An 18381-nucleotide genomic window follows, 5' to 3' on the forward strand; every position below is an offset into this window, starting at 1 on the left:
GGCCTCCGCAGGCGCCTGTGTGGCTCAGGCCCGCTGGAGGTGGTAGAACCTAGAGACAGCCTGGGCGACACCCGGCCGGGCAGTCCCAACGAGAGCCCCATTTACATTATGCAAAAGCCTCACCCCGGCTGCGTGAAGAGGGAAAGTCAGATACCCCAAGTCCAGGGCCACCTCTCCGGAAATCCAGCTAGGATTTTTTTTTCCCTCCCGCGACTCAAAAAGCTCCAGGATTGACGTTTTAAACAAAACCGGTCTATTTGCATACCCTCTGTTTGCATGCATTTGTCTTTGAGCTGAAGGGAGCAACTGTGTATAAGGAGGCAAAATGGGGACGATTTACTCAGAATTTCATTTTCAGGAGACTGAGGATTGGGGTGGGTCACAAGTATAACTCAAAGCCTTGTCTAGTTCGGTAAACTGAGGCCCAGGTAACCGGTTCTAAAACCTGCAGCTCGCTGAGAGCAACCTTTCACACACTGTTCCTCAGCGCCCCCAGAGAAGCTGACCCCCCCTCAAATCCCTTTCTGAACCAGGTGATGCCACAGGCACCAGAGCAAGGACAGAACCCACAACCGTCCAAAGGAAGGGTCAGTGGGTGCCACCTGCTTTGCACCTGTGCCTTTACCCTGCCCAGTTCCTGAGGAGGACCACAGGCCCGGAAGGCAGAGGCAAACAGTCCTACAACTGGGCTCTAATCCTGCCCCCTTTCATAGGCGTGAAACTGGGAAGCATCTGGGCAGCTGCTGACCATTCTGTTTAAACGGCCCAACCTGGTCACAGGGTACAGCGTGGCCATGCCAGGTGCAGGGCTGTCTGGCCAGCATGTCACTCTGGGGGATGTGCCTGGTCAGCCTGCAGCTCTCTCTCTCCTGCTCTTGGGCTTTCAGCTGCCACAACACCCCGTCCTCCCCTGACTTCAGCCTCCCTGGAGACTACCTGCTTGCAGGCATGTTCCCTCTCCACAGTGCCCCTCTAGAGGCGAGAGGAAGACCCATGGTGACCTTCTGTGACAGGTGAGTGGGGGGGGTCAGCAGAACTGTCACCTGGGGGGGCCTGTGCCTACGGGTCCTCTGCCAGCCTGCCTCAGCAAGACCTGTGGGTTCTATCTCTGGAGTGACTTCCAATCCCTACCCAACCTACAGCCAAGCCACCACCTTTAAGTGCTGGCTAGCCTTTCCCTGGCACTTTTAACACATTCTTTTGTCCTGGCTGTTAAGAGTCCTTTGTATTATAATTTCAGGTCAGTTGTTTCCTGGCTTTGTAATGTAACTAGAGGGCAAAGGTTAAGCAAGGGCCGACTTTCCCTCTTCCATCTCCTTCCCCACCCCATTCCTCCCCAGTTCACACTCCTTAGTCTCTCATATGGCAAGTATGGTTCTCCAGGGGGAGGGAAGTGGGGACGTATAGCAGAAGATGCTTCAGTAGCCTGAATGACTTAGATTGGTGCCTTCCTGAAGTAGACAGTCTAGGTAGAAAAAAAAAAAAGCAACTGCTTTTCTTATAAAGGGGATAGTATTAGATTTGGTCAGCTCGAGGATGTCTCAATGGCTCAGTGGCCCGAAACATGTAGCATACCTGACAGCCAGCCTGGGAGGAAGATTCTAGAAAGCCTGGCGTGGGAGGACTGGCCCAAAGAGCTACAGATGGGAACCTGGAAAGCGGAAACTTGAGGGAGGAGGAGATACATGAAAAACCAGGTTCAGGTGACTTATGGGCTGTCGCGGGCAGGAGGTAATACACGTCCTTCCAGTGACTCAAGGACAGAAGTGGTAGGAATGATGGGGGAACCTCCCAAAAGGCAGGGAGGCTGGGAAATGGAGCAGGCTGGCACACTCCTCAAGCAGGGCTGAGTCACGGCCCTAGTGTGCCCATGTCTGTGTTTCCCAGAGAGGCCATGAGGAACACAGGCCCCCAGCACAATCATGAGTGTCCCAGTGAAAAGTACTAGTTAACCATGTATAAGCACGTACTGTGGTTAATTTCGTGTGTTAACTTGGCTAGGGCCTGTGGCCCAGGTGTTTGATTAAACACCAGTCTAGATGTTGCTGTGATGCGGTTAACGTTTTAGCCGTGGTTAACATTTAAATCAATAAAACAGATGCTTGCAATGGCAACCCACTCCAGTACTCTTGCCTGGAAAATCCCATGGACGGAGGAGACTGGTAGGCTGGAGTCCATGGGGTTGCTAAGAGTCGGACACGACTGAGCGACTTCACTTGCACTTTTCCCTTTCATGCATTGGAGAAGGAAATGGCAACCCACTCCAGTGTTCTTGCCTGGAGAATCCCAGGGGCGGGAGAGCCTGGTGGGCTGCCGTCTATGGGGTCGCACAGAGTCAGCCACGACTGAAGTGACTTAGCAGCAGCTCCATAGCGTAGTTGGGCCTCACCTAATCAGTTTAAGGTCTTAAGAGATAAGATGGAGATCCCCGGGGAAAGATAGTCCTCTCTTTTGTTTGCTCTCTCTCCCTCTCTTTCTGTGTAGGTAGATAGATAGATGGATATATGTGTCTCATCTTGGTTCTGTTTCTTTGGAGAACCCTAATATAGCAGATATCTCTGCTACAGGACTTGGGAGTCTTTTGACCCTAATATTTTTATGGAGGGTGGGGGGCATGGTATGTGTACTTTTCCAATTTGTCCCCCACCTCTCCCAAGGCCTGTCAACAGAACTGTGTGTGTGGTCCAGGGCCCATGTTGAGGTCATGGTTGTAGGGGCTGGACAGATGACCTCAGAGGTTCCTTTCTACCCCCAAGCCTGGGGTTCCAGGAGACCAGAGGTTCTTAGCTCTCAGCCTGGCTTTCCCTACAGGTCCAACAGCTTCAACGGCCATGGCTACCACCTATTCCAGGCCATGCGGTTCAGCATCGAGGAGATAAACAACTCCACCACCCTGCTACCCAATGTCACCCTGGGGTACGAGCTGTACGATGTGTGCTCAGAGTCAGCGAACATGTACGCCACGCTAAGCATACTGAGCACACTGGGGAGGCGCTATGTGAAGATCCAGGGAGACCCTGCCCACTTTTCCCCTGCGATGGTGGCGGTGATCGGGCCTGACATCACCAGCCACGCTCTCACCACTGCGGCCCTGCTGAGCCCCTTCCTGGTGCCCCTGGTAAGCTGAGGCCCTAGCAGTTCGCTCATCTCCCCTCCTGGCAAGTCCAGCGTGGGCTGGGGTGGGTGTGCAGGAGCTGCCATGCCCAGGGCGGGTCTGGACTTCAGGACCTCCTGGGCAGTCACTACTCTTGAGTCACCCGCCTGGCGTTCTTTCTTCTCCGAGTGCTGCTTCCGAGATCTCCCTGCTTCTGTGCTCACCGGAAAGTCCATTCTCTTTGGAAACCTCTGCTCATCTCTCTCCTGCCACTGCCCATCACCCCCACAGGCTTCACATCTACCCCACCCTCCTCCTCCCATCCATTCCTCCAGGCTCAGGCTCAGCTGTGTGGTGTCCCTCCCCTCCTCTGCTCATCAGCCTCTCCTGGGCCTCCTCTGCTGACACACTTGGCCTGTCCCCCTCCATCCTCCAGGCACTTCTTTCAGCCCAACTGACTCTTCCTTCCAAGGAGACTTCTCTGCAGAGTCTCCATTCCTGCTTGCTTCTCTCTCTTTGCATCTACTCCCTCCATGACCCTGGGCTCTGTCCTTTGACTAGTGCTTGAAGGTGGTGACTGTGGATTGGGTAGGGGTTGGAGATGGGACAAGTGACCACCCCAAGGCAGAACCAGCAAGGTCTTGCTGAGAAGGACTGGTGGAGGACCATTAGGTCTCCAACCCATGTGACCATTTTGACACTTTCCCCCAGTGTTTATGACCCCCTCTTTCCTTTGTGCCACTTCCTTCTTGGTTTCCTTTAGGGAATTCTGCACCCCCCTCTATCCCCCCTGAGAAGAAGGTGACTCTCTAGGACAGATCCCTCCCCTTCTCAGGCAAGCAAAAGGCCCTGGCTGAATTCCCATCTCCACCTTCCATCTCCACTCCTGAGAACCAGCTTTGTCTCCAGAGGCTCACCCAGTGCCTCCACTTCATGGAGCCACCAGGGCCCCAAATGAACTTACCTACTCCATAACAAAAGCCTCTTTTCTTCCTACATCCCCTCCCCAGCCCGTCTGGCAGAGTGACTGTCTCCAAGGAAGCCAGTGCCCGCTGCATTCCCTTCCCTGCTTCCACATCTAGCCCATCACCACGGCCTCTGCCATGGGGCCCCCTAACCATTGCCAGGTCCATCCCTTCCCTATGGCCACTGCCCCAGCTTTAACTGACTGCAGTCCTCTCCCATCTAGATGATTCCATCAGCTCCTAGGAGTTCTGACTCTGGCCTTGAGCCTTTTTAAACAGGTTCCTCATTGATTAGAGATACACTCCTACAAGTTTGATGTCACTTTGCTGCCTAAACCCTGAGGGGCTCCCTGTAGCCTTGGGGTAAAGCCCTAGCACCTCAGCTAGGCTGAGTAGGGGCTAAGTAGGGGCTAAGGCTTCCTGCCCTGATGGAATACACAGGCTCATGCTCTCCTTCCTGGATCTGCCCTCCAGCTTTTCAGCCAAGTGGAAGTCCCTGGAGGGCCCCACACATATGCCATTTCACTCCCTGCTTGCAGGTTGTGTTCACTCTGTCCACAGGCCAGAGTCTCCTTCCTCTCCCAGAATTCTCTCTGGGGACCTGCCCCCTTCTCTACGGGTAACTTAGCAGTGCTCTAATTGAGACCCCAGGCCAGGACCTCGTCTCCATCCCCCTTCTCCCTCCCCTCCCGCTCCCATGTTCCCGCGCCCAGCACAGGGCTGGCACTGGGGGGGCCCTCAGTCAAGGCTGATGCCACTGAACTTGAACCGAACTCCACAGGTCAGCTACGGAGCCAGCAGCATGGTGCTCAACGCGAGGCGGCTCTACCCCTCTTTTCTGCGCACCATCTCCAGTGATAAGCACCAGGTGAACATCTTGGTGCTGCTGCTGCAGAGGTTTGGGTGGGTCTGGATCTCCATCGTGGGTGGCGAAGGTGACTACGGGGAGGTAGGGATACAGGAGCTGGAGTACCAGGTCACCCGGCAGGGCATCTGTATTGCCTTCAGGGACATCGTGCCTTTCTCTGCCCGACCGGGCGATGAGCGGATGCAGAGCATGATACGCTGCCTGGTCCAAGCCAGGACCACCGTCGTAGTGGTTTACTCCGGCAGACAGCTGGCCAGGGTGTTCTTTGAGTCCGTGGTGCTGGCCAAACTGACTGCCAAGGTATGGATCGCCACAGAAGACTGGGCCATCTCTACTCACATCAACAGCCTGCCCGGGATCCGGGGCATCGGCACAGTGCTGGGTGTGGCCATCCCACACAGGCATGTCCCTGGCCTGAAGGAGTTTGAAGAGGCCTATGTCTGGGCGGACAAAGGAGTTCTCAGGCCTTGCCCCCAGGGCTCCTGGTGCAGCAGCAACCAGCTGTGCACAGAATGCTGGGCTTTCACGGCACAGGCGATGCCCACGCTAGAGGAGTTCTCCATGAGCTCTGCCTACAATGTGTATCAGGCTGTCTACGCTGTGGCCCACAGCCTCCATCATCTCCTGGGCTGCGCCTCCGGAGCCTGTTCGAGGGGCCGGGTCTACCCCTGGCAGGTAAGGCACTTACCGGCAGCTGGCACCCACTATCTGCCTTCCTAAGGCAGGCAGCGTAGTTACTCTTCAGCCACCCTAAATGCTGGGGGTGGGGGGCAAAGACTGACCGCTAGAGGCTGATCCCTTCTCTGAGGCTTATCTTGGTCTTCTCTGAGCTGCAGCTCCACCCACTCACCTGGCCTCGGATCCAGGGCTTGAAAGCTCTGCAAAGGGCTGCCTTGTTAGAGACTTCTCTCACTCAGGAGGCTGGTTAGGAGGGTCAAGGGGCCTCCTAGGAGGGCTGAGGAAGGGACCAAAACTTCCAGGAGGGCTGAAATGCCCCAGGTAGAAGCTCAGCAAGGCCCCATGCACTTGCTTCCTGGGCCATCTGGGTCTGGGAGGACCCAGGAGGAGCAGCCAGTGTCATCGGCACCAGCTCCGTTATCCCTGTTTGTTTCAGCTTCTGGAGCAGATCCGCAAGGTGAATTTCCTTTTACACAAAAACGCTGTGACATTTAACGATGATGGCAATACCCTCAGCAACTATGACATAATCACCTGGGACTGGAGTGGCCCCAACTGGACCTTCAGGATCATTGGCTCCTCCTCTCCATTTTCAGTGTCGCTGGACATAAATATGACCAAAATCCGGTGGCATGGAAATGACAACCAGGTAACAGGGACATGGTCACTCGCCAGGTGACTGCCTGATGGGCAACCTGGAGCTTGGGGGCAGTGCTGACACAGCTCACACAGAGCACGAGGTTGGATCCCAGGTACCAGGCTGCTATGGCTCTCCCCAGCCCTGCCAGGGAAGCTCCCAGGGCTCAGACAGTTGCCCAGTTGCTGCTGGTTCACATGACCAGGGGCTCTGCTCTGGGAGTGAGCTGTGAGGGCAGATGCCCAGAGACCCCGTTTTCCATCCTATGTGTGAGGGTCCCTTGACATGAGCATCTCCACATGGCTGCAGAACACCATGGCTTCTCGCAGGTGCCTACGTCTGTGTGTTCCAGGGACTGTCCTGAAGGCCACCAGAGAGTGATCACAGGTTTCCACCATTGCTGCTTTGAATGTGTGCCCTGTGAGGCCGGGACCTTTCTCAATAAGAGTGGTGAGTGACCAGTGATAAGTGGGTGAACCACCAGCACTCCTAGGGTCTGTAGAGCAGATGGAAGCACCTTCCTTGGGCCACACGTGTGCAGAACCAGGGCCCTGGTCACTTTGCTGCCAGTTGGGGACAGTTTGGAGGACACCTTCCACCAGATGTGAGTTCTGATCAAGCAGAAACAAACAAGCAGTTGAAGGTCTCATATCTAGCTGTGTTCTTTTTAAGAGAGGTCCAAACCCCAGCACCTACAGAGACAATTTTATCCTAAACTCAGCATCTTCATCCGAACAGATGTAAGTTTCATTCCCTTTGTACCCGCCCATATTGTCCTTTTTCTTCTTTTCTTCTTTCTTCCCATTGTATCTGTATGAAATCCCATTGATTGACCGTGCCAGTGACACCCGGTGCCTTGAACAGCTTGGCTTGAATGCAGAAACTAGCATGTCTGCGGCAGGACAAAAAGTTCTTCCATCCCGCAATGCAAGGTCAAGGTCAGAGGGCAGACAGAAGTAGCTAAGGGGCTCAGCCCAGAGCTGGACTTCAAGGGCCACATGCCTTCTTTTTACCATCTTGGTGGGCGTGGGAATGCATCTGTTCCATACTGAGGGAATCAACTCAACTCAGAGAAACCACAGAGTGGCAGCTCAAGAAGGTGGATTTGGCTAGGGAGAGAGAGCCCTGGGAGAGATGAAAATGCCCTTTCTTTGGGGCTGGCTGCTTGCACTGGATCACAGCCTCAGGGCGGTGTGAGTGGAGCTACAGGATAAGGCCCTCTCTATGATCTCTTGGCTTGCCAACTCCTTCTGGGATCAGAAGTCACACAGAACTGACCCAAGTGTCTCCGTGATCTGTAATTAACACAGGCATATTAAAGAAACACATGGCCTGGGGGCCCTCACTCAGGGCTACCCTCATCTTGCTGCACCTGGCAGAGCCCAGCTCCTGTGCTACAGCCCCACCAGCACCTTGCAGGGTTGTTGTTGTTGTTGTGCAGTCACTAAGTCGTGTCTGACTCTTCGCAACCCTGTGGACTGTAGCACGCCAAGCTTCCCTGTCCCTCCCTTCCTGTCTTTCGGAGTTGGTCAAACTCATGGATCCAAGGAGCCTGGCAGGCTGCAGTCCATGGGGTCACAAGAGCTGGACACAACTTAGCGACTGATCCACCACCACCATGTCCATTGAGTCGATGATGCCATCCAATCATCTCACCTTCTGTCACTCCCTTTTCCTCCTGCCCTCAATCCTTCCCAGCATCAGGGACTTTTCCAATGTAAGGGTTGTACAGCCTCCCTTTCCTGCTGTCCTCACCTGGCTCTCAGGAACTCTCTCCACCTTCTCTTCCAGACCCCTATAGATGCCGGCCTTGTGGGAAAGAAGAGTGGGCACCTGAGAGAAGCCAGACCTGCTTCCCACGCACCGTGGTGTTTTTGACGTGGCACGAGCCAGTCTCTTTGGTGCTGCTGGCAGCTAATACGCTGCTGCTGCTGGTGGTGGCTGGGACTGCTGGCCTGTTTGCCTGGCACCTAGACACTCCTGTGGTGAGGTCAGCTGGGGGCCGACTGTGCTTCCTCATGCTGGGCTCCCTGGCAGGGGGGACTTGGGGCCTCTATGGCTTCTTTGGGGAGCCCACACTGCCCACGTGCTTACTGCGCCAAGCCCTCTTTTCCCTCGGTTTTGCCATCTTCCTGTCCTGCCTGACGGTCCGCTCCTTCCAACTTGTCTTCATCTTCAAGTTTTCTGCCAGGTTACCCACCTTCTTCCGTGCATGGGTCCAAAACCATGGTGCTGGCCTGTTTGTGATGATCAGCTCAACAACCCAGCTGCTTATCTGCCTAATTTGGCTTGCAGTGTGGACCCCACTGCCGACCAGGGAATACAAGCACTTCCCTCAACTGGTGGTGCTTGGCTGCACAGAGGCTAACTCACTGGGATTCATGCTGGCTTTTACCTACAATGGCCTTCTCTCGGTCAGCGCCTTTGCCTGCAGCTACCTGGGCAAGGACCTGCCAGAGAACTACAATGAGGCCAAATGTGTCACCTTCAGCTTGCTCCTCAACTTCGTGTCCTGGATCGCCTTCTTCACCATGGCCACTGTCTATCAGGGCAAGTATCTGCCCGCGGTCAACGCGCTGGCCATGCTGAGCAGCGTGAGTGGTGGCTTCAGCGGTTATTTCCTCCCCAAGTGTTATGTGATTCTGTGCCGCCCGGACCTCAACAGCACCGAGCACTTCCAAGCCTCCATCCAGGACTACACCAGGCGCTGTGGTTCCAGCTGACCACTGGATCGGGCATGGTCAAGCCTGGCGGGGCGGACTCAGGGGCGAAGGTGGAACAGGGGCGTCCAGGACCCGGGGTGTCTGGGAGGCTCCTCAGCCTTGGCGTGCGAAGTGTAAGCCCACGGGAGGGCTCAGTCCGGGCTGCGCCGGCTGCCAATAAAAAGGTGAAATGTGCGTCTTCGTTGCGCTTCCTCTCTAGGACGACGATAGAGCGCTGCCTCTTCAGGCCTCAGGGCGCTGTGCAGCCTGGCTAACCGCAGACGGTACCTCCGAACTCCCAGCGGGGAAGAGACCGAATGTCCCGCTTGGCGTTGCTAGGCAACCCAGGGAGGCGGGCCCAATGTCGGGGGGCGGGGGAACTGGACTGGTCCCGCCTCCCTCTGCATCCCATTGGCTGCTGTCTATGTGGTACCGCCTCCAGGGGCCGGAGGTAAAGGCCTGTCACCCCCCACCCCCCGGGCGTCCCGCCCCGGCTGGCGCGCCCTGACGTCACGTCCGGCGGCGGCGACGGCGGCGTCTCTTCACTTTCGCCCGGCACGTACGGACTGGGCAGTTGGTCAGTGGTGTAGTGTGGGCTACCTGTCTCGAGGCTGGAGGGGTAGGCGTAGGGAGCGTGGGCCAGGATGAGGAGATCGAGGGGCAAGGGGCGAGGGAGGGGGCGCTGTGGGCCGCCGTGACTGCTGACGGAGTGTGACCGCGGCCGCCTTCCGCCCGGCTGCTCGAGACGTGTGGGCGCGGCGTGGGTTCTTCTCACCTGTCTGCAGCCGCTGTCCTCCCCTGCCTCCGGTCCTCTCGCTGTGCCAGGCTGATAAGTTCGCGCTGATGCAGCGCCTCTTTTCCCAAACTTTTGATTTCCTCCCACCAGCACCCTTTCCCAATTGTGTCCTCACCTAGTCCTCCCGCACCCCCGTCACCCACACTCTCTGCCCACCCCCGATATGGCCTGTTTGCTTGGACCCCGCCCCCAGGGAGGTTCTCAGTCCCTTCCTGCCTCAGCTTGCACCTTCTAACCTTGATCTAAGTCCTGGTTGTAATAAAGTGAATGAATAGAATCTGTCTCCCTTTACCCTGGTCTCAGCTCCAGGGGCTTTCTCTTGCGCCTCTGGGTTGGACTGGTCAGAGTGTCACTGCCGTGTTTCTTCCCTTCAGAGGGACCATGGACGGCTCCTTCGTCCAGCACAGCGTGAGGGTTCTGCAGGAGCTCAACAAGCAGCGGGAGAGGGGCCAGTACTGCGATGCCACCCTGGATGTTGGGGGCCTGGTGTTCAAGGCACACTGGAGTGTTCTTGCCTGCTGCAGCCACTTCTTCCAGAGCCTCTACGGGGATGGCTCAGGGGGCAGTGTCGTCCTCCCTGCGGGCTTTGCCGAGATCTTTGGCCTCCTGCTGGACTTTTTCTACACCGGCCACCTCGCCCTCACCTCGGGGAACCGGGATCAGGTGCTCCTGGCAGCCAGGGAGTTGCGGGTGCCAGAGGCCGTGGAGCTGTGCCAGAGCTTCAAGCCCAAAGCCTCGGTGGGACAGCCACCAAGTGGCCAGAGTGGGCTCGGGAAACCTGCCCCCCGGGATGTGAACAGCCACCTCAAGGAGTCCGTGGGTGTGGAGAAGGAGGAAGTTTCAAGGACTCTGGGTCAAATCCCCAGGGATCCGGAGCTCAGCGGTAGTCTCAGCCCCCAGAGGCCCCGGCTTGGCCTTCCTGCTCAGAGTGAGAGCCCGTCCTTTCTCCGTGGGAAACTCAAGCAGGCCCTGAAGCTCTGTCCCCCTGGGGACAAGGAGCCTGAGGATTGCAAAGTGCCCCCAAGGTCCTTCGAAGCTGAAGGTGTCCAGCTGCAGGGCGGGACTAATGAGGTACCGTGCTCAGGGTGTTGGAGATGGGGAGAAGGGATTCATACTTTTCAGGGGTAATATGTACTCAAAGGTAGAATCTGTTTTGTGGGTTTAGAACAGGCTTTCTCCAAATATAGGGCTTCCCAGGTGGCGCAGCGCTAAAGAATCTGCCTGTTAAGGCAAGAGACACGGGTTCAATCCTTGGACCAGAAAGATCCCCTGGAGAAGGAAATGGCAACCCACTCCAGTATTCTTGCCTGGGAAATCCCATGAACGGAGGAGCCTGACGGGCTACAGTCCATGGGGTTGCAGAGTCGGACGTGATATCTCCAAATGCAGGAAGCCAGCTCCATCCCACAGCCTCAGGCTGACCTTCCTGCCAGTCGTGTCTGTGGTTGGCAGCTTCTTGGGGCCGACATGGGCGGCATTAGGTGTTTGCCCAGGGAAGTGAAATCCAGGCGGACTTCCAGTTACCCATAAACAGAGCTCTTGCCCTCAAACCTGAGATTGGGATGTTGCTGCTGCCTTGGGACCTTGAAGGGAACAGGCACTGATGAAGGAACAGACGCGTCTGGGGACAGGCCTGGGTTGGGACTTGGGATGAAACTAGATGGAGCTGGCCACCCTGTAGATGCATCCCCAGAACCCCTGCTGAATCAGTTTGGTGACCTCACACCCTCCTGCTGCCTCTTCTGCTCTAGTGGGAGGTCGTGGTTCAAGTTGAGGACGACGGCGACGGCGATTACGTTTCTGAAACTGAGACTGTGCCAACCAAGAGGAAAGCAAACGTAATCAGAAAGCCCTGTGCTGCCGAGCCGGCCCGGAGCGCAGGTTCCCTGGCAGCCGAGCCTCCTGAGAACAGAAAAGGTACAGCGGTGCCAGTTGAATGCCCCACATGTCATAAAAAGTTCCTCAGCAAATATTACCTAAAAGTCCACAACAGGTAAACGTTCTGTTTTTCTATTTTCTTTTCCCATCTGCTGTTCCCGTGTTGGGGGGAGGGGGACCTGCGCTCCCCACTTGCGGCCCACGTAGGGGAGCTGGGGTGCCACCTCAGACCCACACAGTGCCTGGCATTGGTATCCTCTGACTAACGGGGATTGAGACTCTGACCTTGGATGGCTTCCTTCTTCCTCCCCCTCCTGTGAGCTCTCTGCTGGGAGTGGGTTTGGGGACACCCAGGTGGCGCTAGTGGTAAAGAACCCGCCTGCCAATGTAGGAGACATAAGAGATGGAAGATCCCCTGGAGAAGGGCATGGCAACCCACTCCAGTATTATTGCCTGGAGAATCCCATGGACAGAGGAACTTGGCTGGTTACAGTCCATGGGGTCGCAAAGAGTCTAACATGATTGAAGCAGCCTGAAGCAGCTGTTAGCATCAGGCTCCACCCACTGTGGACCTTGACCACAGTGGCTTCTCCCAAGGAGGTGAGAGCAGCCTGAGGGCCCATGCTGTGGCTGAGGCCTGACTGCAGGTGTTTCTGAAGCCTGGCAGTGTGGGCCTGGGGCCAAGATGTCAATCTTTAGGGTGAGTGCCGCCTGCGTTTCTGCAGACAGGTTAAGTCTCAGGTGTCAGCGGAGCACTGGGGACCCTTGTCTAAAGCTGCTGTGTCCAGTAAGGTGTTAACTTAAAAAATATTCACAACCTAAAAGTTGACAGTTATGTTTTATTCAGTGGGAATTTTTAGGACTTCAAGCCCAGGAGGCAGCAGCATCTCAAGTAACCCTGAGAGAACTGCTCTGAGGAAGTGAAGGGAGGAGCCAGATTATATAGACATTTTTGCAACCAAGGGTATATAATCGGAACATCAAAAGATTACTGTTAAAGAAAACCAGATATCCCAAGTTAAGGAATTTTGCACTTTTCTATGTATGGGAAGATGTAAGCGTCTGGGCTCACTGAAATCACTCCTTGGATATGCACCTCAGCTATCTGGGACAAGAATCCTGTGTTTTTCACATCTTGAGCATCCTTGGGGCTCACCTCAGGAAGTGGCTGCATTTTGATGGCTGCAGATAGCAGGTATTCTTCTCCTGAGTTCCCTTAGGGCTCACTGGCTCTCCTTGGAGGGCTACAATGACTGGTGCCTGTGACATACTTGTTTACTGATGTGGCAGGAGATACTCCATTTCTCAAAGGTAATCAGATTTCACAGGAAGCTATTTTAACTTAAAAGTAATTAAAATTAAATAAGTTCAGTTCCTAAGTTATGCTAGCTTCATTTCAAGCGCTCAGTAGCTGCTTGCGGCCCCGGCTGCTGAACGAAGGCCACAGCATGGATGTGGAATATTGGAGTATTTCCATCATCCTGCACATCCCTGTGGAAGGCACTGCTCCCGAGGCCTTGCTCTTCCTAGGGCCTGCAGGGAGGGCAGCTAAATGACGCGCCTTCCCCTCCTGCCCTTCTTCAGCCCCAGACAGCACTTGGTGCAATGTCTTGCCAAGCCAGGCTGGGCCATGCACATTTTCTCACTACGACACTCTCAGAGGCCCCTGGTGACTGAATGGAGTTGGAACTGAGGACAGAGCCTGCTTGCTCTCCCTGCTCTGGGGGCAGCTGCTGCCAGTGGAGCCTTTGGGCCAGTCACCCTGGGGTGACCTGTGTCTGCCTGCACACTCCCTAGTGTGAAGCTTGGGCGCAGGTACCAGCCCCGTCCTCATCTTATGCTGCAGGCCACTGGACTGACCTAAAAACTAGGAGGGGGTGCCAGCTAAGGTGCCAACTGAGGTCTTGCGGGCAGGGGACAGTCAGTGTATTAGCAGGGGATGAGAGAAGAGTGCCTGTGGTAGGCTGTCAGTGCTCTTCCCGCACCATTCTGGGCTCTGAGGTCAGAGTTCACTTAGTTCATTCAGTGAGTTGTCTGCCAGGTGGCTGGGTGCTTCAGATACCTTCATGAATAGAACAAAGGGGCCTTGTGGAGCTCGCCTTCCAGCAGGGCGGTGAGACCCTGAACAACCAGATAAGAGACTCTGCAGTGTGCTGAAGGGCTAGAAGTGCCATGGGAAAAAAGAAAAGGACAGGAGGGCTGGGGAGGGGGACCTGGGTAGTTCAGGGTCGGGTCAGGTTGCAATTGTAAAGACGGGAGACTACCCAGCAGGTTCAGAGGAAGTGAGGAAGCTTGCAGATGGCTAGGGAGCATGCTCTGGGCTGGAGGGGAGCTGGAGCAGAGTCTCTGGGGTGAGAGGGAGGCAGCAAGGTAAGGGGCAGCAGCAGACCTTTCTCAGGGCCAGATGCCAAGTGTTAGAGGGTTGAGAGCAAAGGTGATGAGATCTGGTTATCCTTGAGGGTCCGTCTGACTCCTAAAGTGAAAACTTGTTGGGAGGCCTGTGTGGAGCACAGAGCCAGGTAGGAGGCTCAGGCAGTGGCCTGGGGATGGCGCGGCTGCACTGGGTGGTAGCCCGGAGGCCAGGCGAGGTGGTCAGATTGTGGCCATGGTCTTGAAGGCCGAGCTCACAGAAGTCCCAGGCAGGCTGAGTAGTTTCTCCAGGGAGTTGGGGCCCAGAGGTTATTTCTGCCTTTGGAGAGACACTGCAGCTGGGCCTCCCAGTGGCCTGTGGTTCTGGGGCGTCTCCTACAGCGGGGAGCTATGCCTTCCCTTGCGGAGTCTCCGGGAGGGAGGAGGGTTTCTAGACACACCCCACAGCTTCACCAGCCATGTGGAGAGCCTCAGGCGTCAGCCTGGGCAGCTCAGCACTGTCAGCAGAGGTGCTAGAGCGGGCCCTGCATGAGGGAGGGTGGCGAGTCCACTCAGCATCCACACCCCATGGCTTCTCCCAGCAGGAAACACACTGGGGAGAAACCCTTTGAGTGTCCCAAATGCGGGAAGTGTTACTTCCGGAAGGAGAACCTCCTGGAACATGAAGCCCGAAACTGCATGAACCGCTCAGAACAGGTACCTGAGGGCCAGCTGGGGTCCTGCTGGGCAGGCGCACGCTGGCTTCTGTCTCTCTTCCACCTGGGAGGGGCCCCCAGGGGACTGGCCTGACAGGACTGTAGACTCGAGAGCCACAGGGCCCTTGGATGTCATCGGGTCCCCTTCCTGGTATGACAGTGGGGACACAGGTCCGAAGGGCAGAAGGGACAAGCCCAGGAGGGACACTGCAGGAGCTATCTTGGGTTTGCCTGCCTGGGTTCCTGGGCTTTGAAGAAGGGGGGTAGCTTCTGAGAAAGGCCACCTGGCCACCCAACCCCCTGGTGGGCTAAACCCTGCTTCCTAGAGGCTGGTCACAAGTCAGGGTGGGGGTCACAGGTGAGGCCATTCAGCCTTTGTCCCTGGTCTGACTCCCAGCCTGGCGTGGTGGGCTTGCAGCACTCAGCTATGGTCACGGTCAGGGCAAGCAGGTTATGTGTTGCCCTCTCTCACCCTAGCGCCCCCACCCCCTTGGGCAGACTCTTGCCAGCAGTGAGTGGAAGCCTGAGCAGAGGCCCTCCACCCACTGATGCCGGCCCTACTTGCCCCTCACGCTGCCAGGTCTTCACGTGCTCCGTGTGCCAGGAGACATTCCGCCGGAGGATGGAGCTGCGGGTGCACATGGTGTCCCACACGGGGGAGATGCCCTATAAGGTCAGGCTTGGCCTGTCCCCAAGGCTGGAGGCCAAGGGGCAGCCCCAGGATCTCCACTCCACCCGCCTCGTTTAGCCCTTCTTGTGGGATGGTGTCGGGGCCTCCCCTCCCTACCTGCCCAGTGCTCCTGTGTCTTTGAGCGGGATTCCCTCACTGGAGGACAGCCTCAGCCTCTGCCTGGGTGTGGCCTTCACACGTAGTCGAGGAGCCTCCAAGCATCTCAGGCTGGGCCCCACCTCTGGGTTCCTGCCCCAATATCCCTGGGGTGACCCGGCTTCCAGTGGTGTTGGTGGCTTCAGAGGTGATCGTGACCTGTCTTGCAGTGCTCTTCCTGCTCCCAGCAGTTCATGCAGAAGAAGGACCTGCAGAGCCACATGATCAAGCTGCACGGAGCTCCCAAGCCCCATGCGGTAAGTGCCAGGCCGCGCCAAGGATGGGGGCCGGGCCCGCTGCGATGCTGGGAGCCAGCCCAGGGAGGCGGTGTGGCTGGTCTAGAGCGGGCAGGCTGTGCGGTTTCCCAGGGCAGGGACTCCAGGGCGGTCCTGCTCCTCACTCTGGCCCTGCCCCCTCTGTCCCTAGTGTCCCACTTGTGCCAAGTGCTTCCTGTCCCGGACGGAGCTGCAGCTGCACGAGGCGTTCAAGCACCGTGGGGAGAAGCTGTTTGTGTGCGAGGAGTGCGGGCACCGGGCATCTAGCCGGAATGGCTTGCAGATGCACATCAAGGCCAAGCACAGGTGGGACTGTCCTCCCTGGGCCATCCTGCCTGGACTGTCCTCTCCGGGGCCATCTTGCCTGGACTGTCCTCCCCGGGGCTGTCCTCCTCAGGGCCATCCTCCCTGGACCATCCTCCCCGGGCCATCCTGCCTGGACCGTCCTCCCCGGGGCCATCCTCCTTGGACCGTCCTCCCCAGGCCTGGCCCTGCTGCCACTCACAGGGGCTAGAGTGCCCCCACCTGTGTCCAAAGCCTGCAGCCTTTCTGGAGGGGAGGACCTGAGGGATGAGGCAACTTGCCAGGCAGGGAGGCTGTGGGCGGTATTCAGGCAGGACGAGGCTCTGGGCCTCCCTGGCAGAGTTCTGGTTTCCCGTGGCTCCCAGGATGGAGCTCATGCCCTCTTTTTCCTGGGCAGCCTGCGGCAGCCTGAGTCTGTTCTCACAGCTCAGGCAGGCTGGCCTCAGCCTGGCCTGTTTCCTTGGCTCTGGGATCAGGCGTGTTCCCAGCTGCAGGGGCACCAAGGGGACTGCTTCTTTTGGTGACGCCTGTGTCCCCGCCTGGACAGGAACGAGCGGCCGTACGTCTGTGAGTTCTGCAGCCACGCCTTCACCCAGAAAGCCAATCTCAACATGCACCTGCGCACGCACACGGGCGAGAAGCCCTTCCAGTGCCACCTCTGTGGCAAGACCTTCCGCACCCAAGGTGAGGCAGGCCAGCCCCTCCCTGGCCCGGGTCTGAGGCCCGGCGGCTGAGCCCCCCTCCTTGTCCCCACAGCCAGCCTGGACAAACACAACCGCACCCACACCGGCGAGAGGCCCTTCAGCTGTGAGTTCTGTGAGCAGCGCTTCACGGAGAAGGGGCCCCTGCTGAGGCACGTGGCCAGCCGCCACCAGGAGGGCAGGCCCCACTTCTGCCAGATCTGCGGGAAGACCTTCAAAGGTACCTGGGCCTGTGGAAGGCCATCGCCCTGCCCTACCCTGGGCAGAGAGAGGGCCAGGCCCTTTCCCCCGGTCAAAGCTGGAGGGGTTCCCCGGGAGAGGTGGGGCGCAGCAGTGGCTGTCACACGCCCCTTGGCAGCAGAACCCTCTTGCCAGCAGGGAGGGGGTGGAGGCTCCCGAGGGCCCTGGGCAGTAGTGACTTCAGGGTGCCACCCGAAAGCCTGGCAGGGCCAAGCCTGCCCACTTCCTGCTTCCCCTGACCCCGGCCCTTCCCTCCTGCAGCCGTGGAGCAGCTGCGCGTGCACGTGAGGAGACACAAGGGGGTCAGGAAGTTCGAGTGCACCGAATGCGGCTACAAGTTCACCCGGCAGGTAGGCCTGGGGGTGGGTTGCCTCCTCCCGCCCCTTCGGGCCCCTGAACCCTCCTCCCTCTGCACCCAGCCTGAGCCCCCCCAACCCCTAGGCCCACCTGCGGAGGCACATGGAGATCCATGACCGGGTGGAGAACTACAACCCTAGGCAGCGCAAGCTCCGGAACTTGGTCATTGAGGACGAGAAGATGGTGGTGGTGGCGCTCCAGCCGCCCCCCGACTTGGAGGTGGGCTCAGCCGAGGTCATCGTGGAGTCACTGGCCCATGGCAGCCTGGCCTCCCAGCTCCCTGGCCAGAGACTGTGTGCGGAGGAGAGCTTCGCGGGCACAGGCGTCATGGAGCCCTCGCTCATCATCACGGCCGCCATCCCCGAAGACTGTGACACGTAGCCCCCCACCCGTGCACGGTCCACTTGGCCCCAGCCCCCAATAAACCGCAGGGCTTTGGACTCGACCAATCCAGTCCATCCAGTGGTCTGTTCCCCGGGAACCTGGGCTCCGGGAGGAGCTGCTTTCCCACCGTGTCCTCTAGAAGAAATGGGGCACTGCCTCATCTGTCCACCCCAGAGCTTGGCCAGCAGCTTCCCCAGGTTGTTGGGAGACCCCTCGGGTGAAACATGGGTTGGTAGCTTTGGGGGCCACGCCTCTGGCCTGGGGCATTCTAATTTTTCTCCCATCTGGGGTTTAGAACTGGACCAGATGGAGCAGTAGCATTCCTACAGCATAGCTTCGGTGATGCCAGCTAGCGAGGGCAGAATTCATCATTCAGCCTCTGGAGTCAAAACAGGGTGGCCAGGGTCCTGATGATGGTGGCAGGCCAAAACGGGCCCAGTGAGTGTGCAGCCGAGCGGATCTGGGGCTGGAGGACAGGTTTGTGGCTAAGCATACTCTAGATCCTGGCTGATGGAGAGACTATGGACAGGACCTTTCCCTGGGGAGTTTATTCAGGAGGCTGGCTTGAGGCACAGGCAAGGCCAGGCCTGGAATGGCCAGAGGCCCGGGTAG

The 18381-nt window shown here is 57.5% G+C and overlaps 2 protein-coding genes across 22 annotated transcripts; both read left to right on the plus strand.

Annotated features, from left to right (window-relative positions):
• Window positions 1-41: 41 nt before the first annotated feature.
• TAS1R1 (taste 1 receptor member 1) lies at window positions 42-9139 on the plus strand. Of its 3 annotated transcripts, XM_081490377.1 has the most exons (6): window positions 42-1013; window positions 2812-3118; window positions 4841-5602; window positions 6042-6254; window positions 6572-6692; window positions 8034-9139. In XM_081490377.1, exons 1-6 carry the CDS (start codon window positions 823-825, stop codon window positions 8963-8965), a joined length of 2526 nt encoding a protein of 841 aa, XP_081346503.1. In that variant the 5' UTR covers window positions 42-822; the 3' UTR covers window positions 8966-9139. The 3 variants fall into 3 exon arrangements, with proteins under 3 accessions (XP_081346503.1, XP_081346504.1, XP_081346502.1); XM_081490378.1 differs by lacking the exon at window positions 4841-5602; XM_081490376.1 differs by lacking the exon at window positions 42-1013 and having other exon boundaries at window positions 1500-3118.
• A 314-nt stretch (window positions 9140-9453) lies between these two features.
• Window positions 9454-17830, plus strand: ZBTB48 (zinc finger and BTB domain containing 48). Of its 19 annotated transcripts, none has more exons than XM_081490385.1 (11): window positions 9454-9769; window positions 10115-10811; window positions 11492-11733; window positions 14570-14684; window positions 15264-15356; window positions 15680-15766; window positions 15936-16090; window positions 16635-16771; window positions 16844-17008; window positions 17290-17378; window positions 17470-17830. In XM_081490385.1, exons 2-11 carry the CDS (start codon window positions 10122-10124, stop codon window positions 17764-17766), a joined length of 2070 nt encoding a protein of 689 aa, XP_081346511.1. In that variant the 5' UTR covers window positions 9454-9769; window positions 10115-10121; the 3' UTR covers window positions 17767-17830. The 19 variants fall into 19 exon arrangements, with proteins under 19 accessions (XP_081346511.1, XP_081346517.1, XP_081346509.1 ...); XM_081490391.1 differs by having other exon boundaries at window positions 14573-14684; XM_081490383.1 differs by having other exon boundaries at window positions 9454-9751.
• Window positions 17831-18381: the final 551 nt, after the last annotated feature.

This window comes from Giraffa tippelskirchi, chromosome 5, assembly GCF_054371585.1.
Source record: "Giraffa tippelskirchi isolate mGirTip1 chromosome 5, T2T-mGirTip1v1.2.pri, whole genome shotgun sequence".
Lineage (NCBI taxonomy): Eukaryota > Metazoa > Chordata > Mammalia > Artiodactyla > Giraffidae > Giraffa > Giraffa tippelskirchi.

Coding starts and splice junctions, on each gene's coding strand:
- ZBTB48 (XM_081490385.1), top strand. CDS start 10,122: ATGGACGGCTCCTTCGTCCAGCACAGCGTGAGGGTTCTGCAGGAGCTC. Junction 14,685..15,263: donor GCATGAACCGCTCAGAACAG/GTACCTGAGGGC, acceptor TCACGCTGCCAG/GTCTTCACGTGCTCCGTGTG. Junction 17,379..17,469: donor GCTACAAGTTCACCCGGCAG/GTAGGCCTGGGG, acceptor CCCAACCCCTAG/GCCCACCTGCGGAGGCACAT.
- TAS1R1 (XM_081490376.1), top strand. CDS start 2,615: ATGGTATGTGTACTTTTCCAATTTGTCCCCCACCTCTCCCAAGGCCTG. Junction 3,119..4,840: donor GCCCCTTCCTGGTGCCCCTG/GTAAGCTGAGGC, acceptor CGAACTCCACAG/GTCAGCTACGGAGCCAGCAG. Junction 6,693..8,033: donor GACCTTTCTCAATAAGAGTG/GTGAGTGACCAG, acceptor CTTCTCTTCCAG/ACCCCTATAGATGCCGGCCT.